At 36.8% G+C, this 26,573-nt stretch overlaps 1 protein-coding gene across 1 annotated transcript; it reads left to right on the forward strand.

The window, feature by feature from the left end:
* Positions 1-2,635: 2,635 nt before the first annotated feature.
* Positions 2,636-3,097, forward strand: LOC101614789 (myosin regulatory light chain 12B-like). Its single transcript, XM_045143961.1, has one exon. It carries the CDS (start codon positions 2,651-2,653, stop codon positions 3,095-3,097), a length of 447 nt encoding a protein of 148 aa, XP_044999896.1. The 5' UTR covers positions 2,636-2,650.
* Positions 3,098-26,573: the final 23,476 nt, after the last annotated feature.

The following is a 26,573-nucleotide window of genomic DNA, read 5'->3' on the forward strand; positions in this document are numbered from 1 at the left end:
TTTGGTTCCATTTATACTATTTATTTTTGTTGGTTTGCCTTTTTATAAAATGTTATTTTTGAGGTAGGGTTTCACTCTAGCCCAGGCTGACCTGGAATTCATTATGTATTCTCCGGGTGGCCTCTCACTTATGGCAATCCTCCTACTTCTGCCTCCAAAGTGCTGGGATTAAAGGCGTGCACCATCATGCCTGGCCTATTTCTTTTCTTTCTCCAGAACCATAACCTATTACTGAAGCATTATAGTAAGTCTTCATGTCAGGTAGTTCCAGCTGTCTAGCCTTGTTTTCCTTCAATACAATATTGTATATTGTGGAATTTTTGTTGCTACAAGTAAACTTTAGAATCAGCTTTTGAATATCCACATATTAGGTTGCTGATAATTTATTTGAGATTGCATAGGTACAAGATAGATCAGATTCTGAAGAACTAGCATCTTGACAATATTAAGTTGGATCATAAGTAGGAAACATACTCAAGTCATGTAGTTCTTCGATTTCCTCCATCATAATTTATACTTTTTGTTATGTTTTTAGTGTTTATCAGTACCTTTTTGTGGGTCTAGTAGAAAATACCCAACCAGAAATAACTTAGGGAAAGAGAGCAGGAAGTCTGGTTTTGTATTATCACATCACCAGGAAGGAAGAAAGGAAGGAAGGAAGGAAGGAAGGAAGGAAGGAAGGAAGGAAGGAAGGGAGGGAGGGAGGGAGGGAGGGAGGGAGGGAGGAAGGAAGGAAGGAAGGGAGGAAGGAAGGAAAGAAGGAAGGAAAGGCAATGAGGAAGGGAGGGAGGAAGGAAGGAAGAAAGGATGGAAGGAGGAAAAAAGGAAGGTATCAAGGAAGGAAGGGAGGTAGAAAGAAAGAAAGGAAGGGGATAGAGAAAGAAGAGAGAGAAAGAGAACAAAGTTCTATGAATTCTCAAGGCTTACTTCCAGTGACATACTTATTTTGGCTATTAAAGTTTCCACAACCTTCCCAAACAGCCAGGGAATAAGTATTCAAGCATATGAGTCTATAGGGGGGATTTAAATTTAAACCACCACATTCCAACCCTGACCCCAATAGACTCATATCCACCTTATGATACAAAAAATATTCAGTCCAACTTTAATGGTCCCCATAGTCTTTACCAGTTCCAGCACTAAGAAAAATGCAGTTTTATCTGAGATTCAAGACAGTCTCTTAACTGTGAACCCTGTAAAATTAAAGCATAAGTTATATACTTCTAACATATAAATGACACACAAGAAGCATTTCCAAAAAGGGAAGAATGGTGTCTGCAGTGGTTTAAATGTGTGGCCTTATAGAGCCAGGCTTGAATCTCGAGTTTCCCGTGGGCAGAGCCCTACTGGGGTATGTCACCAGGCGGGGGATCTTGGAGCTCAACCCTAAGGTATGTGAACAGCAGGTGCAGGTTTGGCTATTTTTTTGGTGCTTGGTGCTGGCTGAGGTTATTTCTTTCTGTTCAGATCTATGGAAACGATCCAGCTTCTTATACAATTGATTGTGTTCCTATGGAATTTGTAAACCTAAAATAAACCCTTTTCCTTCTATAAACTGATTTTGGTTGGGTGTTTGTCTAGCAATTCAGAGCTGGACTGTAATAAGTTTATAACAAGAAATTATTGTACCAAAGCAAAGCTAAAATCCAGCAGGGAAAACATCAAATTCTGAAGCTCCATGCCCAGTATCTGGCTTGTGATCTGGGATCCAAAAGTCTTGGGTAGCTTCACCCCTCCAACTGTGCTGCTTGCTTCCTTTTTCATGGGCTTTATCAATCTTGACCCTGCAGTTTTGTTTGGCAGATGTGCCATAGTCCTGGTATCTCCAACAATCTGAAGTTTCTAATGGAGCATAGAGTTCATCTTTACAGATTTATTCAGTAGACTCACAGGGTCTTCTTACAGGGACTTTGAACCTGGCTCACATTACTTAGTCTCAGCAGCTCTCTGGAACCATGACATTATGGTGTTGTAGTATTTATTATTTATGCAATACTGCATGATCTCCTCATTATTCCAAAACTATTATCACATGGAAAGTACTGCCAAGTTCTGTTGCCAAGTTGGCATGAAACGCAGCATCCATGTATCATAGCTATAGCAACTTCTGTATGCTGACCATGGAGAGCAGAGACTTCATTTTCCCCTGCTATCATGAAGCTTCCCATCAAGTCTGTAAGACAAAACAAACCTTTTTCTCCCATAAGCTGTTCTTAATCAGGTGATTTCTGCCAGCAATGTGTACCTGACTTCAATGCACTCTCTTATCACAATAGACTAGCTATCATCAAGGGAAAAAAAAAAATACTGCTGAGGGTGTGGGGAAAGAGGAACTCTCCTCGACTGTTGGTGAAAGAACAGCTGTTAACACCATTATAGAAATAAGTATTGTGGTATATCAGAAATTTAGCAATAGACCGCCCCTCTTGACCCTGCTATGCATGAGCATATACTCCCAAGAATTCCACACTGCGACCGCCCCACCGCAGCTCAGCACTCCTGGCCATCACTCGTGGCTATCCATCCCGCGTAGGGCAAGCCCCGAATCGGGTGTCTGGAGCCGGAATTAAACAGCCACCACGTCGAGCAAAAAGCAAAGACCAGGACCACCAAGAAGTTCCCGCAGCGCACCACATCCAATGTGTTTGCCATGTTTGACCAGTCCCAGATCCAGGAGTTCAAAGAGGCCTTCAACATGATAGACCAGCACAGAGATGGCTTTATCGACAAGGAAGACCTGCACGATACGCTTGCCTCACTAGGGAAGAATCCCAGTGATGCATACCTGGATGACATGATGAACGAGGCTCCAGGGCCCATCAACTTCACCATGTTCCTCACCTTGTTTGGTGAGAAGTTAAATGGCACAGACCCTGGGGACGTCATCCACAATGCTTTCGCCTGCTTTGATGAAGAAGCAACTGACACCATCCAGGAGGATTACCTGAGGGAGCTGCTGACCACCATGGGCGACTGCTTTACTGACGAGGAGGTGGATGAGCTCTACAGAGAAGGCCCCATCGACAAAAAGGGGAATTTCAACGACATCGAGTTCACACGCATCCTCAAACACGGAGCAAAAGACAAGGATGACTGAGAGCGTGAGCTGCAAGCTTCCCTGTTCCCGTTCCTCCCGCCCTGTTACTTCAGACACTCGGCCCTCATAGAACCTGTGCATGGAGCCTGGCCTCACACCTTTGCTTTCTCCTGCTTCCTCTTGATGTACTTATTCCAGACCTTTCTGCCACTTTGCATTTGTATAATCAGACTGAAAATGGGGATGAGGTTGTAAATTGTATTGAAAATGAGATGCAAATGATCAACAAATGTGAAAGCCCAGGAAAATATATCCATATTTCTGGTTTTGCTAGATTTTTACATTTTTATATAATAAAAATGCTATTTTGAAATTAAAAAAAAAAAGAATTACACACTCCACTACAGAGATACTTGCATACTCATGTTTATTACTACTCTGTTTACAATTTTAATCATTAAAATCTCTAAAATACCCACCAACAGAAAAATAGGGAAGGGAAGAACAGGAAGAAAACTGTCATATGGGGGGATGAGGAGAAGTGGGACAGAAAAGATAAAAGGAAGGACATATTTCAGCAAAACTAAACCGCATGTGAAAACATTAGAATGAATGATACCTAATTCTCTATATGCTAACTAAAAATAAAAACAGTAATAATAAACATTAATAATTTCAGTACTTCAGGTGGGTGAAGTAGGATTACCAAAATGTTCCCACTCTTTTACAGTGAATTTGATCACTTTTTGCCTCATGTTATTTATTTATTTATGAGAGTGAGAGAGATGAAGAGGCACACACACACACATGCACACACACACACAGCATGGGCACACCAGGGCCTCCAGCCATTGCAAAGGAACTCCAGGTGCACGTGCCACCTTGCGCATCTGGCTTATGTTGGTTCTGGGGAATTGAACCAAGGTCTTTTGACCTACAGGCAAATCCTTTAACTGCTAAGCCACCTTTCCAGCCCCTTGCCTCATGTATTCTATGCACAGTTGTTATAATAAAACTCTTGTATTTTTTAGACTTGACTACTTTGTCAAAGTGTAATTTTTGTTTTATACCTGATAACTGTCCTTACTCTGAAGTCAGATTTACCTGAAGTTAATATAGCAAGTGCTACTTCCTTCTGTACCATTTCATGGATAATATATTTTGTAATAGCACAATGACCTGAATTACCTTATCTTTTACCCTATACCTTTGTAATACACACACACACACACCACACACACACACACACACACACACACACACACACACGACCTATATCTTTGAATTATTGCTGTTAGTCATTTTACAATGCACACAAACACATGCACTTGAATATATAGTGATACTTCTTTAACACTGTTAGCTGTTAAATCAACTAACCATAAGAAAAATGAGTTTTTATTTACCTACATTTATTCTACAAGGTTCTTCTTTATGTAGATAAGAACATTTCCTTCCTTCCCATCTTCTTTCTTTCTTTTTTTAAAATTAATTAATTAATTAATTAATTTGAGAGCAACAGACACAGAGAAAGACAGATAGAGGGAGAGAAAGAGAGAATGGGTGCGCCAGGGCTTCCAGCCTCTGCAAACGAACTCCAGATGCCTGCACCCCCTTATGTATCTGGCTAACGTGGGACCTGGGGAACCAAGCCTCGAACCGGGGTCCTTAGGCTTCACAGGCAAGCGCTTAACCACTAAGCCTTCTCTCCAGCCCATCTTCTTTCTTTTTTTACACCTTTCTTTCTCTTCCATCTTTCTCTCTTCCCCTGCTATCTATTTTCCCTTTTTCCTTCCTAATGTGGGGATCAATCTCAGATCTTGTACATGGTAGGAGAGAACTGTACCCAACCCTAACCATTAGTTTCTGACCAACATCACTTTCTCTAGTTTTAAAAAGTTTCCTTCAATGGTCTAGAAAGATGGCTCAGCAGTTAAGGTGCTTGCCTGCAAAGCCTAACAACCAGAGTTGGATTCCTCAGTACTATGTAAAGCCAGATGTGCAAAGTGGCACGTGCATATTGAGTTAATTTTTGGTGTCTATAGGCCCCGGTGTGCCCATTCTGTCTGTCACTTTTCTCTCTCTCCTTGCAAATAAATAAATAGAAATATCATTTCAAAAGTTTCCTTTGAGATTTCCTGCAAACCTATTGACAACAAATTCCCTTAAATGCTGCATGCTTAAGAAAGCCTTTTTTCATCAGTTTGGAAGGATAATACTGCAGAACACAAATCCTTGGTATTTGTTTCTTCTGAGTTTCTGACAACACCTCAAGTATTCCACTCCCACTGCTCTTCAGCTTGCATGCTCTTTGCTACAGTTTGGAGTTTGAATGAGCCTCAAGCCCATGTGTTAATGATTGGTCACTAGCCAGTGTGCTTTTGAGGGAGGGACCTTTAGAAGGTGGGGCCTCTAGTAGAAGGAAATAGCAAGGTCATTGAGCTCATGCCTTTGAAGGACAGGTTTGGATCCTGGTGCCTCTTCTCCACTTTCTAGCTGCTATGGTGTGAAAACTCTCTCTGCCACATGCACCCCTATTATGTGTAACCTCATTATAAGCCACAAGCAGCAGGGTCATCTGAACATGGCGACCTAGTATAAACATTTCCTCTTTTTTATATATCATCTCAGTTATTTTGTTACAGGAAAGGAAATTGACTAAAACTGTTTCTGAGGTGAAGTAAGATTTCTCATCTTTGCTTCTCCATAGATAATCTCTTCATTTCCTTCTGGATTTGTTTTCATGATTTTGCCAGTTGTTTTGATAGTCTATAATTAGAAAATGATATGACTACATATACTGTTCTACATTCATTCTACTTGATATTTTCTGAGATGACTAGATCTGTCATTGGGTATCTGACATTAATTCAGGGAAAATTCTCAGTCATCACTGACATACATTTTTTTTCTGTTCTTTTCTCTTTTAAGTATTCTCAATATTTATAGAATTTACCTTTCTCTCCACACAATGCCCTCCTATTCCCACATGTTTACTTCATCCCATAGTGTCATTAGCAAAATTATAGAATAAAAAATTTCTTGCTACAATGTTTTCTTTCTTTTTTATTTGAGGAAGAATCTAATGATGCAGCTTAGCCTTGTCTTGAACTTGGAATACTCCTGTTCAGCCTCACATGCTAGAATTACACATGCCTGGCTCCCTTGAAATATGTTCATAATTACCAGATATGATATACTTAGTAAAAAGAGCTAAGCCAGGCAAAGTGTCTCATACCTATAAACTCATCACTCAAGAGACTGGGATAGGAGGATCAACTTGAGTTCCAGGCTAGGTTGGTCCATAGATTAAGTTCCAGGTGGCCTCAAAGAAAGGGGGGAACAAAACAAACAAAAAACAACAACAAAAGAGAAGTCTTAATAGGTACATTTTTAGATAAGTGGTAATAAATTGGATGGGGAGAAGGAATGCATCATGTGGTCCTGTGATTAGGTCTCTGTATTTGACTAGGGCTATGCCTCAGGATTCAGAATTTCACAAGTGCTTGTCAGAAGTTTTGCCTGCCCTTATGTGAGACATGGTGGTTAAGGTTTTCATAGTTAGGTATGTTCTTTCCCAGATTGGTTAGGCTCTAATTAACCTAACCTTCACCATGTAAGGGGACTTTCATTGAAAGCTTCTCTCAAGGACAGACATTGTAAAGAGTAAGTTTTTTTGGTTTATTTCACCTTGGATCCTCTTTCCCTTCCCTGCTGAAAGAATATGAGAATTTTTCTGACATTTACTGTCAGAACCTTCAGGAGATAAAATTCGTATCTCTCCACTGGTGGTTTTCTCACTGTAGACTTTCTTCACATAAAGCCTCCAGTAAATGATCAATCATTACTTAAGACTATCTTGCCTGGCATTCATGCTCATTGAGGTTTCTGCATGTGGGTTTCTGCCCTATTAGGACTTGAATAATTAAGGGAATTTAAACACTGTCCATCACATAGATGATGGAAGTGTTTCCTTTTGTTAGGAATACTTGGAGAGTGTGCTCATTTACACATAAAAAGAAAGGAAGAAAGAGGCCCAGTGGGAGAAAGGAAGAAAGAAAGAATGAATGAATGAAAGGAGGAAGGAGAGAAAGAAAAGGAGACATATTTACCCTCTTAAAATGATGCCTGGATAAACACAAAAATCAAGGCAATGCTTGTCTGATTCACAATTTATTTTTGTTTGTTCTTTTGGATCACTCCTTTTAGCCCTTCCATACTTTTGATCATTCCCATCTCTCATCCTGAATGAGTTTCAGAAAGGCCATGTTTATCACTTGTGTACTAGGAGCTGTTTCCCTTGAGTCCAGGCGCCTGCAGTGCTGCCAGAACATGGACTCCAATTAGCTCTGGGTCAGCTGTGCTGCAAGGAAAAGGCTTAACCCCTTGTAGACTTGTTCTGAAGAAACCTCTTCACAGGATGTCTCTTTCCCTGATGTGTCCATTTCACTTCCCTGTTCTCTCTCCTCAACAGGCCATATTTTCTCTCCTCAGCCTGCAAGCTTCTGTTTTCTGCCTGGCTGAGCTCACCGCCTTCCTATGGCACCTCAGGGAATTGCCCTCTTATTACCACAATTACAATCTGTACACATTTCATTAAACTAATATCGCTTTGCACAGGCTTTCTCCACAGAACTGCACAGCTGGAGGCCCATTTCTTTTCCTCAGCTTAAACACTTTGACAGGTTAAGAAAGCTATTATGGCTGAATAACAGGTGTTGCAAAACAATGTGCATTTGATGTTTAAATGAGAGAGCTTCTTTATTGACTGCCTTTATTGCAGCTAAGGCTCTCCTTTTTTTCACAGTGACTGGATTTTTATTGTTTTTACTGCTTTTTAAAGTGTATTCTGTTGTTTCAGAATGGGTCCAATGTGATTGTGTGTGGTTATTTGTTATTCTGCTGGCCTTTCTCTTTTTATTATTATTATTTTTATTATTTTGCTTCCTGTTTTCTTTTCCAGGTGAAGAATAGTGGCAGAATTGAAGGATTTTATTTGATTTTTCTATCCGTAGTAGAATCACACTCACTTCATGAACATCTCCCAAAGGGTCTTTGAGGGGCACTTTTTCCCATTATTTTGCCTATATTGGTATTGTCTTCCTCATCTACCCATCTGTAGAATGACCCAATGAATTTGCTCCCTGATGACAGCTGATCATGTGCAAGCAAGGAATAGTTTGCTGGCTGAGTTTCGTTGTCTGATTATGACTATCTCTTCCTTTGTTTAGGACCTCAGTGCATCAAACAAACACTCCAGGGGATGGTTTTCAGTGTTTATTATTATTCTTTATTTCTTGACATTTTGTTTTTCCTTATATCATCAACATTAAGCAAGTCTTTATTCCTTTTCCCCATTTCTTAGCAGAATCTCATGCTCAGCAGGATATGGTCTGTTTTATTATTTCAATAAAATGAATTTTGCTGAAGAGACAGTCAAGTGTTAAAATACCATTTTTCAAAGGCAAGTGCTCAGTGAGCAAGAACATGTGATTATGAAAGCATAGAAATGGATGGAAATAAAAGATGGCTTTGAAATATTTAGATTTGTGTATCGAGGGCAGTGTTCTTCTTATCGTAGTCATCACAAAAATGTTCATTCACTCTACTATAAGCCACAGCATACTTTTCAAAGAAAATTGTAAATTTCACATTTCCCTATACGATTTAAGGTAGCAAAAAGCAAGAAGGGAGACAAAGAAGGAAAAGTAAAAAAAAAAAAAAAAAAAAAAAAAGCTCAATGTCTCCTTTAGCTGCATATTTTCATTTTTCTTATTCCATTCAAAATGTTAATCAAGGCAACGACTTCCAACTGGTTTTGTGTTACCAGTACATCCATTCCTGTGATGAGGAGACATCTGCATTTTACCAACATATTCTATACTATGGGCTGGAATTGGGACTGGGTTTACATCCCTGAATGTCTCCACTGTCCAGAGCATAACTTAGCACAAGTAATCTTCAATAAAGGATTTTAGGAAGCACTAACTTTGTTTACCTTGGAGGAATTTTTCATATAAATTTCACATGGTTGTAAATTCTAAGTACAATTCCATTTCTATGCACAGAATAATTTTGAATTGATTTCTTTCTCAAAAAAATCTATGAATCCTATCAGGTTCTGACAGCCAATTTAGATTGAAGTTTATTCTGAGACAATTTAGCATTTGGTAACTTAAAGAATTATTTAATGAGTTACTTGCCCATATATTTTCTATTTTATAAAGTTAGACTTAGTTGGATATGGGCTTTAGGAAACTTGGTAAGCTTTACTTGAATTTTACAAAACATTGCTAAAATTGCTCAATGATTTTTCTCCAGAGTCAGAGACAATTATTTCCAGTATTTTTAATAATAACACCAAAACTTATACTCTCCTTAAGCTTTTTACAGTTCAAAAAGTACTTTCTCATTTGGAAAACTAACAAGCCAATCCCAATAGACTACTTATTCACTTCCTTCCCTGGGAACAGGGAAGTCCAGTTTTATTTTCAGAGTTTTCCTACTACAGTAATGTGTCTAGGTCCCCATGGTGTCTAACTCAATTATTTTGCAAAAAATGCTAGCAACCTTACATTTATGAAGTACATTTCTCCTAAGAATTTTAATAAACTTCATAATGTGAAGCAGGACTATTATTCTCCTCACTTAACATGTATGAAAACCAAAGTGCAGATAGTCCTCCATGACTTTTCTCATGCTTATATGGGCCATTGCTGAAAAGGCAAATCAGAATAAGTCCTAATCTTTCAGTTGGTTCATTGCTTCTACAATAATGAGTATAGAAATATATTTTACACTTTTTACACACACACACACACACACACACACACACACACACACATATATATATAAATTTAGGAATCGTGTACAAAAAATTTCCTAGATTATATTTCTCTTTCTGGCTTCAAACTGAGGAAAACAAATGTTTCCTTAGCAAATTGATAATTGGTTTTTAAAGTAAAGAAAGAAATCTTTGAGCTGATAAAATTAAATGTTACATATGCATAATGTAAAATGTTACAAACACCTAGGAAAATGTATATGCATAAAAATAGCATATAGTACAGTAGCTTATGGTAATTCATTATGACAGATTATAAACATTATTTGCCTTTCATATAATTCTAAATATATAGCCAATGCAAGATTATTAAAGAGGTTTTGTTTCAGTGTAAGATGGCTATCAGAATGACAGAATCTTTTTCTTTCTTTCTTTTTTTTTTTTTTCAATTTTGCCAATTAAATACTTTTGTGGTAGTCTGATTCAGGTGTCCCCCATAAGCACAGGTGCCCTGAATGCTGGGTTCCCAGCGGATGGAGGTTTGTGAATTAAAGCCTCTCGGTGGCAGTTTATTGTTGGGGCAGGCTTACAGGTATTATAGCCAGTGTCCTCTTGCCAGTGTTTGGCACACTCTCCTGTTGCTGTTGTCTACCTGATGTTGGTGAGGAAGTTATGCACACCTCTCTGGTGCCATCGGTTTCCCCTGCCATCATGGAGCTTCCTCTTGAGCCTGTAAGCCAAAATAGTTTTTATTCCCACAAACTGCTTTTGGTTCTATGATTTCTGGTAGCAATGAAACCTAATTGCAATAGCTTTAATATAACATGGATTTCATTTACCAGGAGTTTAACCTAGGGCAATTTTAAAAATTGTATCCTTAGCTATTAAATGAAAGAATTTGAAAAAGGTAAATTTAGAAAAGCTAAACTCTATTTCACTTCTATGTAGTCCTCCCTCTTGAATGCTTTCATACAGCATGACTGGGTTTGAACAGATTCTCTGTAAGAGAATCGGAGCCCACAACACTCTGCTGATTGCATTGAATCTCTATTGCTTTCCTGTCCTAGAATTCATCTTCCTGAAAGCGCTGGAGTTACTGAAAGCAAGGAAGTCTGGTGTTTCTGACCATTACCTTTGCTTCATTTACATTTTAGCTAGTATTTCCCACCAGGCTGCTTTTCTTCTCTAAGTTTCCAGCACTCCACTGCCTGGCTTCAGGCACCACCTATCCACAGAGGGGGCTTGATAAATGAGCCAAAATGAACCACATACAAAATATGGTTTCTCAGGCTCAGTCCTAAACCAACAGAAGCTGGGATGACCCAGATTGAGGGACTACTGTCCTGTGTCTGCAGTTGACCATTTCCAGAATGGCTATTGTTGTATTTCCACTAGGATGAGGAAACACAGCAGGATTTCTGTGTGTGGTACAATTTCCTCTGTTGGAAGAATGAAGGCACAGTAGGAAATTTAAATCCACAAAGAGCAAGAGGGTGAGTGTAACAAAGCAGAAAATATGTGCCTGACGGGCCATTACCAGCAAATATTCCTACGTGTGTGTGTGTGTGTGTGTGTGTGTTTGTGTGTGTGTTTGTACTCACATGCTTTTTTGTCAGCAACAGGCAGCAAGACTTAATGCGAAAGAAATAATCACTAATTATCTGATCTTTTGTTTAATGAATGAATACTTCATAACACATTGTGATTAATAATATTTGAAAATGAGCAGTCTATAATTCTAGAATACATTTTTGGCTATTATTGAAAAATTGTTTTGCCTTACTCAATATCCTTAAAAGACTTATTTATCTAAACCAGTGTTTTCTTAAATTTATTTTTATTAAATATGGGCATATTTTGTATGTAAACAACACATGTTGGCACCATCCTTTCCCTCCTCCCTGACCCTCTTCTGAAGAGGCCTTCTTTGTTGGGGATGCAGGTCAACCCCATGGGTATTGTGGGTCATGCATTATATGGGACAGCAGTCAGTTATGGGGGAGAGGCAATGTCTCTGTGCAAATGTCCCAACTTGTGGCTCTAACAATCTTTCCAGCCCCTCTTCCACAAAATTTCTGAGCCGTGCTGGGAGCATTTTAAGTCAACTTCAATGATGGGTACTTAGGAGCCTCGGGGTCTCTAGTGTGGCTGGTGTTGTGTATCCTCAGTGTCTACCTCCTTCACACTTGTGCTGATAACAGGTTCACTAAGACAGCAAGCAGCGCTCTTGTTCATTTCCCCAATTCCTCTGTGTAAACTAATGGTTTTTAGCCTCAAATATCTAATGAAATCATCTGTGAACCTTCTGAAACCACTGAGACTATCATGTCCTGAACAAATTAGCCTGGGGCAGGACATCCTCTGTTAGATCTCCAGGTGGTTCTCCTGTCCACTGTGTGAGATCTACTGATCCAAACTATAAGAAGAAAATTTATTCATACTGACTCATTTAAAAATTATATCATTGTAAGTAATGCAATGTGAAGATAACTTTAGCACCTCCTCTGAATTTTACTTTCATATCTAATGCATCCTCCTGGCTCTCCTTATTTTATTTAAATTGACAAATTATTTTTTTATTTTTTATAAAATTTTTATTTATTTATTTATTTGAGAGTGACAGACACAGAGAGAAAGACAGATAGAAGGAGAGAGAGAATGGGCTTCCAGCCTCTGCAAACGAACTCCAGACGCGTGCACCCCCTTGTGCATCTGGCTAACGTGGGACCTGGGAAACCGAGCCTCAAACCGGGGTCCTTAGGCTTCACAGGCAAGCGCTTAACTGCTAAGCCATCTCTCCAGCCCAGAATTGACAAATTATTTTGTACCTTATTTATTTATTTATTGAGGTAGGGTCTCACTGTAGCCCAGGATGACCTGGAATTCACTATGTAGTCTCAGAGTGGCCTTGAACTCATGGTGATCCTCCTACCTCTGTCCCCCAAGGGCTGCAATTAAAGGCATATGCCACCTTACCTGGCTCTAACTTGACAAATTATAATTTCACACATTTATGGTATACAGTGTTGTTAAGATAGAAGCATTTAGTATGCAGTGATTAGTTCAAGCTAATTAAATATGTATTGCTACATTTTGGTGGGAATATCAAATTTACTGTTGTATAAATTTCAAAATATATATCTTTTTACTATATAACATGGTTTCACAAATAGATTTAAAAATGTATTCTTCCTTTTTAGAAGTGTTAATATCTTGTTCTATAATTAGGAGTAAACTTTCTGAGTTCTGGGCCCCATTAACTATTTTTCCTCCCTGTAACTAACTTTTCTTTATCTCTTTCATTTTTCTCCTTTGTACATGTCAGTCTTGTTTCTACTTTGAATCACTTAGCCCAGTACTTTCCTGTGCTTGGATTTCTCTATCTCTAGTTAACCACCTCAATCACTAGTTTATTTCCTATTATCTACTTCAAAGCTGGTCCCCTTGAAAGAGAGAATTTCCTGGCCATCATTTGTATGATAAAACATAGATCAAGCTAATTTAATTCTCTTTCTCCTTCTATCTTTGTCTGTGTGTACATGTGCATATTTTAACACATATTGTCCTGTGGTATATTATGTATTTATTTGTTTCATATAACCATGATGTGAGCTTCTAAACCAAAATCTTATCACATTGTTACTTAAATTTGTAAAACTTTCTAAAATAATAAGATATGGAATTTTCAAGTCCTTCTTCAAACTCACAGAAAAATAACTCATAATTACTTTAAAAATTGATGACTGTGAAGCTTAGAGTAATTTTCAATGTGATAAGAATTCAAATCAGTGGGCTATGAAGGTGCAGTTCTGTAATGCCAGCATTTGGGAAGTGGAAGCAGGAAGATCCAGAATTCAAGCTTCAATGACTAAAATGTTTGAGGCTATTTGGGGCTACATGAGATCCTGACTCAACAAACAAACACAAAACAAAAAAGGAAATAATTAATTGAAAGTTTAGCTGGGGTGATGGCTAAGCAATTAAAGGTACTTGTTTGCAAAGACTACTGGTCTAGGGTTCAATTCCAGTACCCCCATAAAATCAGATGCACAAATCAAAGTCTTTTCAGGCAGTATGTGAATGAGATTAATTTCCTTATATGATTCTTGCACTTCTGCCCCTGTCTCTTCATTTCAAATTGTGCTCATAATATGTTCATACCCTGTCATCATCCCAACAAGTCATATTTTATACATCCAACTTATACAAGATCATCTTATCCAAAGCATGCAATTTAATGAAAGATGTTAAACAGCATTTAATTTAATAACCTAGGTTTGACTATTTTCTGAACCTAACACCAGAACCTATTGTTCAACAAATGACCTTAGCTTTACATCTGTATATAGAAACAATTTTGCTTCCCTGGTTCTCATATCTATTTCATGATGAGAAAAAGGATGGACGAATAAGTAGTCATGTCCAGATAATACATTACATAACTCATATATAAAATGACTATAATAATTTTAATATAATATTGGATTTAATATCCTTGGAACTTTTGACATATATTTTGATGTAAAAAAAGGGCAAGATGGCACAGACACTTATAGCACCAAATATAGTCAGTATAAGAAAACATTAAAAATGTTAGTGAAGAATTTATATTTATTAAGTTTAACATTGAGCAGGTTAAATGAATTTCTTAGCACCTACAAGAATACTTAATGGGGCTGGGTGTGGTGGCTCATGCCTTAATACCAGCACTAGGGAGGCAGAGGTAGGAGTATCATCATGGGTTCAAGGCCACCCTGAGACCACATAGTGAATTCCAGGTCAGCCTGGGCTACAGTGAAACCCTAACTTGAAAAACCAAAATAAATAAATAAATAAATAAAATTTTAGAAAAAGAATACTTAATGGTTTTCTTCCATAAGAGAGTTTTCACATAGTGGTAGTCTCTTTTTCAAGAATCCAGTCATAGCCCTTAATATTGTCTTTTACTGAATCTATTTAGAGGGGTCAACACTAGAGTATAAACTTTAAGCAGATGCTGCATCCTAAGCAAGGAAGGCAATGACTGAGATATGATTATCACACTATCCACTAGCAATTCAAAACTGATTCTAGTCACCTTTAAATTCCTATCATGAAATAAATCTGCATAGTTTCAGTCCACAAAGAAAAGGTTCATGTATACTTTCTTGGGATTACAGTTTAGTAAATATCCTCTATGAATGATTAAGACAACATATGTAGCCTATATATCCTGAAGAGGTACAAAATATTTATATTAACAACAGAACTATAAATGTCTAAGAAAGAAACTTACTGAAGATATTTAATAAACGATAGTATTTTATTACTTTAGGGCCTAATTATAGTCTTCAAGTTGTTTATAAGGAACATATTTCTGTAACTACTAGATAAAATGGACATGTCTATTATATTTCTATATACTAAATACTTCACCTTTAGTATGAGGTTAATTATGCTGTTCCAGTCTTTATTGTTCTTACTATCTTTCACTTAATGCATTATTTCAAAGATGACCTATTTGGTAATCAATTGGGCTCATGTTTAATCATCACAGATATAGTATAATTGGTGTTTAAAGAAACACAAATGTTATTATAGTGTCCTTGTCACTGGGGTCATGATATAAAGTGAGTCAAAATAAGGAAGCCATTATCATGAACGTTATTACTTGAAAGAAAGAAACAAGGCAGAAACAGATGTACTAGCAAAAAAAAAAAAAAAAACTATCATTTTTGCATATTACTAGATGCTAATAAACCCTTAATATGATAGTACATTGATGTTTTATTGCTTAATAAGATAAATATGGCTTTGAAATAGAAGAACTTTCTTTGTCCCCCACATTGTTTTAAAACATTATTACAGTTTTAAAGATTATCTCATAGTTTCATTCAGGCTGTGACCCGGTTTCAACAACCAGACACAATCCCAGGAAAAGTAATTATGAAGTAAGCCATGTTCATTTCAAATTCCAAATGCAATTTTTCAACTTCTTCCACATATCAATGAATAAAGTATTGCTTCTGATAATAGTTAATTACTTTAGACAATAAGTTTTAGTCAGCCTAACAAACCTTGTAGTTCAAAAATTAGTTTATCTGTTAAAGGAAAATCGAACAAAGATGGGAATAAGTTCTCTGGTTATCAGTGATAGCCATGTTAAAATAAGATAAGTAGGCAATGGAGTTAAGTTTAGGTAATTGTTTGTCAAATTGATAAGATTGCTTTTTTTTCTCATTCATTTCTAGTACAATGGTTTAGAATATTGTATTTTTCAAAGTGATGGAATGGCCCTATTTCCAATTACAGATTATCTTTCAGACTAGCCACGTTTTTAATCATGATGTAGTGATTGATTTCCTTTAATTAAAATTAATCAGGACTTTGTGGCTTCCAGTAAAAGAAATGCTACACATACATATATATTTCATGGTCAGGTCACAGAAATTAAAAAAAAAAAGATATTCTCTCTCCTCTCATATTCTACCTTTTGTATTGAGCCATCACATTGTAAAGAACTACAGAATCTCAGGCCTCACTTAGGTGTCTTGACCAATATCCCTATTTGGCTTTCCTAATGGTTGACAGCGTAAGTTTCCAGAAACACAATTGTCAAGCCTTCACAGGACTGCAGTGCCCATGTTTTAGCCACTTTGCATAATACTGAATAGAACAGAGTCAAATTATTCCTGCCGAGTCTCATAAATATCTCATATTTTAGAGCAAAATAAGTGTGATTTAAGCTGCAAGTTTGTTATATAACTTTAAATAACTTAACAAATAACAGTTGATTCTGTAAGACCAAAACTATAAAGTCTATAAAATTTTACATATTGTATTCTTAATTCATTTACTTACTACTCCTAATGCTGTTAATAATTCAATTTTCTACAATTGCAAGTCAATTGATACATGAAGTTTTAAAATCATATTGTAGGATATTCAATTAATGCTCATTGTGTCCAAAGTATCTTATTCCTAATATATTTTTTTATTTTAAAATATCATTTGTATGAGTTTTGTACAGTCACACTTGTAATAGTTGGTAATATATGCCTAGCAATTTAATTCATTCTGCTTTTCTTCAGTTTGTTTGTCTGAAATTATTTAGGTAAATCTCTTGCAAAAATTAGAAGTAACCCACTGGATAACTTTTTGAGATAGAGTTTCACTATGTGACTACCCTGGAGCTCAAAATCCTCTCATTTCAGCCTCTAGTTCAGGGATGATGGATTTGCACCCATATGCTCAACTGGAATTAGTTGACAAATAAAACTTTGAAATGTGAATTTAGTTCATATACGTTTATAAACATATTGGTACTTATTATGCCATTATATTTCTACTATTATTTTATCCAACTAGCTCTTGTTATCATTTTCCCAATTTATTGAACTTTTTCTTATTCAAATGAGAAATTATGCATTTTTCCTGTTTTAGTGTGTATTCACATTTTAGACTGAATTCAAAACCAGTCTGAAAAAAAGCCATATCTACACCCTTCTGTTGAGCAATACAAGAAACTTGTAATGCTCTAACCTGCTTTGTCACATCATTAGTTTTACAAATTTTAATACATATATAATTATTATTACTATTCCAATTCTGTAGACCAGTCAAGTTTCACCATTCTGTTATATAATAGTTAATACTTGCTAGCCCCATTTCCATTGTTCCTTTTCATAATTCAATCCAGGTTTTGAGGCTTGATTTCTATTTTTCTAAGATGGGGCTTTTAAAACATTCATTAGTGAGTCTTTTGGTAAAGGATTCTTGTATTTTATTAATTTGAAAAAAAAAAGACATCACTTTACCTTCATTTGTGAATGATAGTCTTGATAGAGATTGTTGATAGAGAATATCCATGTAACTTTGTCCCTATGTACAACAAACTAGTTAGGGCCATCAATCCATCTGAATTTATTTCAAAACTAATGATCTTACTTAATAAAATTTTTCATATTTTTAAAATATTTTATTTATTTATTTATTTATTTATTTATTTATTTATTTATTTATTTATGTGTGTGAGAGAGAATGGGAGGAGAATGAGTAAAAGATGGTCTCTAGCCTCTGTAAACGCCCATTAAATGTAACATCTTGTTATCTGGCTTTACATGGGTTCTGGATACCTGGGTCCTTTAGCTTTATAGGCAAGCACCTTAGCTAAGCATCTCTCCAGCCCCTCTGTCATCTTTTTAAATTCTTCTTTTCATTGTTTAATATTTCATGCTTTCCTGACTGTTCTTCCTTGAGTGTTGATGTTGGGGAAAAAATGTGTCATTCCAAAACAGACATCAGAAAGCTCATAGATCAATATCACTTTGTCAAAAGAATTATTATGAGCTATAAGTAATTAAGAGGGAACAAACATAGAAACATTTTCTCCTTTTTTTTTTTTTTTTTTTTTTTTGCCTAATGGGAGAACATAAACTTTCCTTTACTGGAGATGACTTTTGTCTCTTATCAACCCTGATATTGTATCAGAAGAACTTGCAGACAATCCTTATTCCACTGTCACTTTCATAGTTTACCTTTCCACAGGTTTCTAGCTCTGAAGATGTAACACTACTTTCCTCTGTTCCGTACTTTTTCCAAAATACAATTCTTTCATTAATGATGCTATATTAGCTCCTTTATTTCATATTTTAGGTACTCATTAGTGTACTAGAAGTATAATAGCTTGTACATGTGTTATGCATATGTAAATAATTATGGTGATGTTCATGTTAACAAATTTATTATTGTTCTTGCTGATCTGACTTTTCCTACAATAGCCCTGACTGAGATCTAAGCAGGATAGAGTGTGTAGATTGACACCATAACTTCTCCCTTGTGTAATCCTCTTTTCCACTTTTCTGTACATACACTGTATACATGTTTTTATCCTTTGACCTTCTTTTAGAAACCCAACTTGTAGCATTTGCTTTCCCAAGCAATTTTGAGATGGTGTGAGGGTATCAGCATGAAGCTGTGATTCAGAGAATATCCTCTTCCAACTCTCAGGATCTGAGGACTTTATCACTATCACTGATGAGGCACATATAGCTGCTGGCCTCAGGTAGAAAATGCAGTCCATATGCCAGGAGCAGTTAGGAGGGAGCTCACAGAACTGGAATCTGAGGGTGATTTACCAACATTTTAAAACACAGCTCTATAATGAACCTTACAAATTGAAGTAAAGTGTATAGAGTCAGTATGCCAAAAGTGACATGTTATATTCCAGAGAAGGGATTTTAATCCTTACCCAGTAGGATATGCTAGAATGATTAAACTATGTATGAATTGAGATCTCACCATAAAGGGGAATCCAGAGGACCCATTGCTTACAAATAAAGAATGTGTATATAGAAAGAGAATCATTAAGAAGTTCAGTTATGCCTCCTCTCTCTTGGGCAATTATAGAATTCCATTATCAGAGCCAAGGAAGACAGAACTGTCAATAAAAAAGAGCTGTGGAGGATTACCCAACAGAATACAGTTGTAATTAGTTGCAATGCCATAGGTGGGGAGGAGTGGATATGTTTCTAATACACAGCATTGTGGAGATACTTAATGGAACATGGAGTTGCTTTATGAGCAAGACAGATGGTAAGCTGAAGGAGTGTGATTTACTATAAATAAGAAAAGTAATAGATGTTGATGATCATGAGATTAAAGATATTTATAATAAAATTTCATGATTATTTGAAGAATGTTCAGAACATTCACATCATATACTACAACATCCAGAAGCTTCTAGCCTCATACAGTGATGGTCTAGTTTGTTGAAGTCACTTCTAAAGTATAATATGCATGTAGATTAAACCTCAAGATTATAAGTTACCATCAATCAGAATTCACTAAATGTGAATGTGTGTGTGTGTATGTGTGTGTGTGTGTGTGTGTGTGTGTGTGTGTGTGTGTGTATTCTCTAAAAACAAAGCAAGATAATTTCTACCTACTTCAGCTCCTTACCTTTATATGGGAAGGAGATATTTCTTATTCCATCATCTAGGCACACTTTATGATAACAGTTTCTAGTTTCCAAAGGAAGAATGCTTCTACCAAGTCACAATTCAAAATACTCTAAATTGTGGTAGTTTCCCAAGAGCTTGGGGACTCCTTGTTCTAAGGATCAGTGAGCCAGGAGAGGATCCACCAGCCTACTAAAGGTATTTGACTCTGCTAATGAACCTGTTGTTACAAGAGTGTAGAAGAAAGTTTGTCTTCTGATGGTCCACTTTATTACCTACTGCTACTCCCTTCATTAATTTTGACAGTGACTGGAGTAGCATGTGCACAAATTATGACCTATCAAGATGTGGGCATATTCCGTAGTGGTCAGCGTCATGGTTACATTACTGGATAAAGCAACCTAATATAGCTGAAGTACTGGCTCTAGAGCATGAGGTATCAGAGAGTCGCTGAAGATATGTGGGGTCACTGAAACCAATTTCAGAGTGGGGCTACAGTTCATTCTGCTCAATTTTCAATTGGAATATTTCCTGAGGTAAACAGGTAACCTGAAGTTCTAGAGTATTTGATCTGAGACTCCAACAAGGAAGTAGATCTGAGAGGTATGAGAAGTGTATTATAGTGGATGCTTTCATGTTCTTTCAGAACCCAAAGAATGAATCTTCCAGAAGCTGTCACGTCTCAGAAAATTTTCCTCCTTCCTACCCAAAGTGTGCATTCAGCAGGTGGGCAGTATAAAACTACAAAGATTCCTGTTCCTTCAGCTTTGCAGGCTCACCTCAGCCTCAGAGTTTCCTCTAGGGTCAAGTAAGGCTTTTTCGACAGAAGCTTGTGGCCGCCTTCTGACTTTGCATGTTCTTCCGCCACCCCCCCCACCATCCGTTACACTAAATGGATCCTAAGAACACTCCTTCAGGCACATCCTGAATGCTAAGTCTACCTCTGTGCCATAGTCTCTTTCCTGGGGAGCCCAATACTCACAAATTTCCTATCCTCAATCAGTCTCATTCAGGTAGGATAATTTTTTTCCCTACTTTGAATTTGTGCTACATCAGCCTCCTAACTCATAGCCCATGCTCAAGCCGTCAGTGTTTCCTCTTTTTAGTGTGTCAATCCTAATTATACCCCATTTACAAGGCACAGTTAAATTTAACCCAGTGAAACATTTCCATACCTTGATCATCTACAAGGTTGTTTTTACTTCTCCTTTCCAGTTTACATGGAAATATAAATAGAATCGACTCTATATGTATAGCGGCTGTTCTGATAAGTATGAGATCACCTCTTAAAATTTGAGATGTGGGTCCAGAAAAAATAGCTCATTGTGTAAAAGCCCTTGTCACTAAGCATGAGGTCCTAAGAGGCCTTGAGAAGGCCTGTGGCCACCTGAATTTTATTTCCCACCACCCATTTGAAAAGCTAGGCATGGCCACACGTCCCTGTATCCTGCAGGCCTGTGGGGAGTGAAGATAAGAAGGTGGCTGGTTTATACTGGTATTCTAGTCTGACAGAAAATGGCTCTCTGGGTTCCATGAGCAACTGTCTCAGGGAAACAAGTGGAAGTGAATAAGACACCCAAATTCTCTTCTGGCATTTAGATATATGTTCACAGGATACAATTCTGTACACATGTGTGAACAGCATACAAACCTACACTGTATACACACCACATTGCACATACCACACACACACACAGACACACTCATTGAGATTTTTCAAACTATTCTCAAGTTTTTAACAAGTCCTATGAAAATTTAGCCAAGTATAAAGGGTGACAAGAATTTGTTGCAAAATAGCTAAATGCATGTAACCTACACGCATGCTTCCCTTCCTCCATCACTTGCTTCATGGGAATCTTACCTTCAGGTATATTCTCCTCCCCCCTGCCCCCCTATCATTTTTCTCTAGTATCAGTTACCGAATCAACTGTGACAGAGAATTTTTTATTGTGTTTCTTTGTGCATTTTTCACCTTTAAATTAGCACCTGAATTTTTAAAACCTAAACTGGATTTAGTCAAATGTCCCCAGTCTTAGCATTCCTAGAGTACTTGCAAAATCTATACACTTGTTCGATCTCGCCTCAGTTCCCCATCAGTTTTCTAACATTCCTTTGTATTTACTATGGCCTTGTAGAGAAAAGCTCTCGTGTTCTGAAAGGGAGCATAATAAAGGCTTGTTCAGCCCTTGGTTATGTAAGTTCCTAGCTTTACCTGACAATGGGGGTCTCCTTCTACCTTCTAGTCTCCTTCAACCAAGGATGGCACTCCTGCCTTGCCCAAAGACAATACTGAAAGCCCTAAGTTTTCACAAGTTCCTGCCAACCTGCTGCCCTGTACTTGGATACTGCATCCCATGTCAAAATTTGTTCTTTTTATGAATGAACTGTCCTACCACTGAACAGCTCTTTGCTTTACTTCAAAATTCATTTCAGAATTCAGTTTTCTATGTCTGCTATGTAAATTGCTTAAGTTTATGCTCCTTGGCAAAGGAATTCAAGTTCAAGCTCTGTATTCCTGGATATGTGTATATGGTGGAAGAACTTCTGTAACAAATATACTTGTAAGTTCCTTTCTAGATGACATTGATTTCTAATGGGTTTGAATTTTGTTACTGTATTAGCTTGCTAGGAATAACAAATGATATCTGTAGATGCCTCACATGACAAAGAATTATTTTCTTAATAATTCTGGTTACTAGATGATCAAAGTCAAGGTTTTATTGTGTTTTGACTTCCTTCCCTCCCCTCCTTCCTTCCTTCCTTTCTTCCTTCCTTCTTTGTCTTATGTGTTTGCATGTGGTGTGTGTGTGTGTGTGTGTGTGTGTGTGTGTGTGTGTGTGTGTGTGTGTAGGGAGGGGGCACATTAGGGCCTCTAGTTGCTGTATACCTGATGCTTGTAACACTTCATGCATCCAGTTTATGTGGGTAGATTGGAATTAAACTCAGGCTTGCAGGTATTGCAGGCAAGTGCCTTGAAACATTAAGCCATTTTCCATCCTCCTTGTTTGGGATCTTTTAAGTATTCTTTCTTTGGTTTCCAGCTAGGTGTCTTTGTGCTGAGTACTCATGTAGTCTTTCCTCTGTAGGCACTGAGTGATGTCTCTTGTTGTTTGTTAAGGTCTTTTTTTTTTTTTAAGAACAGTTCAGCTGAACTCAGGGCTTATTTTATTTTCTTTTAGTTACCTCTAATATGCTGCATGACAGTGTGCCAACATACAATTGTTTTTATTCTCTCTCTACCAGAACCCTCCTTCATCCTTTCCACCACACTCTTCCTAGTATATCTTATTTTTTTCTTTCCATCCTCTGCATTCCCACAGTCTTCTTTCTGCTTTCATCAACATAAGACTTTTGCAGGGAAACAACTTAGCCCACTACAGTTACCATGTACACTGTCCTTCATTGCTAAGGTCTGAACAGATCTTACATGCCAAATGCTCCCATTTGTCAACAATTAATTGTTCCCCAAATAGCTTATCACTATTGAAAAACAAGCCAAATTGTTTTCTAATAACACTTTGGAGTCATTGCTATTTTTAGTCCAGTTCAGTTTTTTTTTTAAAGTAATTAATCAATTTGTTTGAGAGAGAGATAGAGAGGCAGAGAAAAAGAGAGAGAAAAAAAAATGGGCATTCCACGGCCTCTACTTAACACAAACACACTCCAGATGCATGTACCATCTTGTGCATCTGGTGTATGTGAGTACTGAGGAGTGGAACCTGAATATTTAGGCTTCACAGGCAAGCACCTTAACTGCTAAGCCATTTCTCCAGCCCTAGTTTTTTTTTTTTTTTTTTTAATGAACACAGATAAATATTACTCTCTCCTTCTCTTTATGTTTTTGAACAGCCATACACTCCAATGGGGCTACAGATTGTTAGAGCTAAAAAGAATCTTGATGTATTGGTTAGCTACTGCTATGTAAAAAACAAAACAAAACAAAACACTCCAAAATTCAGAGGCTTAAAACCACACACACACACACGTTAAATGACATAATGTATTTTGATAGTTATTCCCTCTCATTACTTTCTCTAGACAATCTTTCTCATTCCCCTTCTACTGAACCTCTTTGTCTCTCTGGTTTAGTTTTTGTGAATAAATTATATTAATGTGCTAGCTTCCACTTTGATTTATCAAATACATACTGCTAACCAAACAAAAATGCTAAAGTTTTGTTCATCTAAATTATAAGTATATCCATTCAATGCAAAAGTATGTTTCAGAGACTCTTTGTAGTTTTGACCTCTTGTGCATAAAAGTTTTCCCACTTCAAACTATCTTTTCTGTGCTTTATATACTCTGTGTCAATAAGCTTTTCAGTGTGAATGGATAATGAAAGGGTAAAAAATTTACCATTTATATTATGACATTATGAAAAAATGCATGATATTTTCAGCAGCATAATGAGAATTTGTAAAACCATGGAGATTCTGTAGATTTGGAAATGTAGATCAATGACATTATATATTCATAATTCCTTTATAATTCATCAAATATATGGATAAATTTCACTACTATACTACCCAGATTCATGGAAATGTATAAGGTTATAGAAATAAGAAGGCACAATACTATTTAGAAAATTGTCTTTCTGTTCTAATGCCGAGGAAAGCAGAAGAATTTGTGTTGTCTTATCATTGCTCTAAGACTGGCTATTCTTGATTGGAAATTGTTGATGATAGATTTGTCAGGAAATTAATATACCCAGGAGTGGATATCAAAGAGCTATCTAAGGGATCTCCACTATTGACACCCGAGAAGTGAAGACTTGCAATGATATATAATTTTAATTGGACTTTGTTATGACAGGCTGACTGGTTGCCAATGGTTATCTAAAGAAAAAATAACATGATGGACTGTACAATTTGTTATGTCTTCCCAGGTTGCTTAGAACAGTGGTGACAGTTTTTAATTTGTTTAAAATGCCCTTTGTCCTCGGGTTTCATTTTTAAAATTCCATTGACAAAGAAGCAATAGAGGAAGGTTTGCCAAGCTGATGTGAAATGATCTAACAAGGAACCTTTGCATCAGAATCTGTATAAGTAATGGAAAGAGTTCTGCATGCTTTCCTATTTTGTACTTTAAATTGTATCAAATGAAGGGTATACTTTTAAATCTCTGTCTCCAAACTTGGTTTGTGGAGCTGGGAACTAAATATGGCATATAATTAAACAAAACACTGGGTTTTCATGAATGACATTGTTTTTTATGGGAACCTGCCAGTAAAACTGGTGTGGTGGTGAGTCTAACCATTTATTTCTCTGGCAGTTTCAGTAGAACAAATGTGGTTCTCCAGACTTCAAGACCTTTGGTTTTTCCATCAAGATGTTAGTACCTGGCAGACTAAAAAAACAAACAAACAAACAAACAAAAAACTAGTTATTTTCAGAGAGTGGCCATTTTCACATGAAAGATAACATTGCTTCTTTATTCCTGCACCACTTGTAAGAAGATATCACATATATATTTATCCTTGGAAAATTCAAGGTAAAGTGTGTCTTTCTTTCCTTTACTATAATCTAGTTTTCTAACTCTAAAACAGTATTGATAATCCAATTTTGAGTTTTATCTTAGTTTATTTTTATAAGAATGATTACAAATGAAAGGCAAAGAAGCATTCATTACCCCTTGACCAAAGGTTCTCAAAAATGTATTGTACATGAATTTGCGCAAAAGTCCATAAATGTGGGCTGGAGAGATGGCTTAGCAGTTAAGCACTTGCCTGTGAAGTCTAAGGACCCTGGTTCGAGGCTCGGTTCCCCAGGTCCCACGTTAGCCAGATGCACAAGGGGGCACACGCATCTGGAGTTCGTTTGCAGAGGCTGGAAGCCCTGGCACACCCATTCTCTCTCTCTCTCCCTCTATCTGTCTTTCTCTCTGTGTCTGTCTGTTGCTCTCAAGTAAATAAATAAATTTTTTTTAAAAGTCCATCAATGTGTGCTTGACTGATTATAATTGAAATTTTGACTGTCACACTCGCCATATTTTTCTTCCTATTTTACATTGCTACTATTAAACACCTATATCAAGACCAAAATTGTGTACTGTCTTTAAGAAATGCAAAAAAAAAATGTTATATGACAGTATTTTCAGATGGGCTATTAATAGCATTTTAAATAAATAATAAATGTACAAGTGAAATCATTAAAATTAAAAGGAACTTGCCTATTTAGAAACTAAAACAAGTTGTGCTGGTTAATGTTATAAGCTCAGAGAATGTATACAATGATCCAATCAATGTGAATGTTAAGGCTTTAAGTAAGAGCTGACTCAATTTGCATATGGTGGGTGCATAGAGTTAATAAAACACATGTAAGAACACTCAAAATATTATTATGTGAACACTACAAAGAAGAAATGCATCATTAGAAAAATCATGGGCTGGAGAGATGGCTTAATGGTTAAGGTGCTTGCCTGACCCAGGTTAGTTAGATTCCACAGGACTCATGTAAATCAGATACACAAGGTGTCTGAAGTTCAGTTGCAGCAGTTGAAGGGCCTGGAATATATACATTCTCTCTCTTCTCCTCTCTCTCTCTCTCTCTCTCAAATAAGTAAATAATAATAATTACAAAAAAATTAATAAAGAAAATTCATGATAACATGTCTGATTAATAACCCAAGAGTGATCTTGAGCAGCTGTGGTGTAGTATGATGGGACTTGATATGTGATATGCTATAATATGTTATATAAAATATGTAAGTAGAAGAATAGATTAATGGGGGTGAAAAGGCCCAAAGTGAGGTCAGGGGAAGAGATTGAGTAAAGGAAAGGTGAGGGAGGGCTAATCAAAATCAAAGAAGATGCAAA

Source organism: Jaculus jaculus, chromosome 2 (genome assembly GCF_020740685.1).
Source record: "Jaculus jaculus isolate mJacJac1 chromosome 2, mJacJac1.mat.Y.cur, whole genome shotgun sequence".
NCBI lineage: Eukaryota > Metazoa > Chordata > Mammalia > Rodentia > Dipodidae > Jaculus > Jaculus jaculus.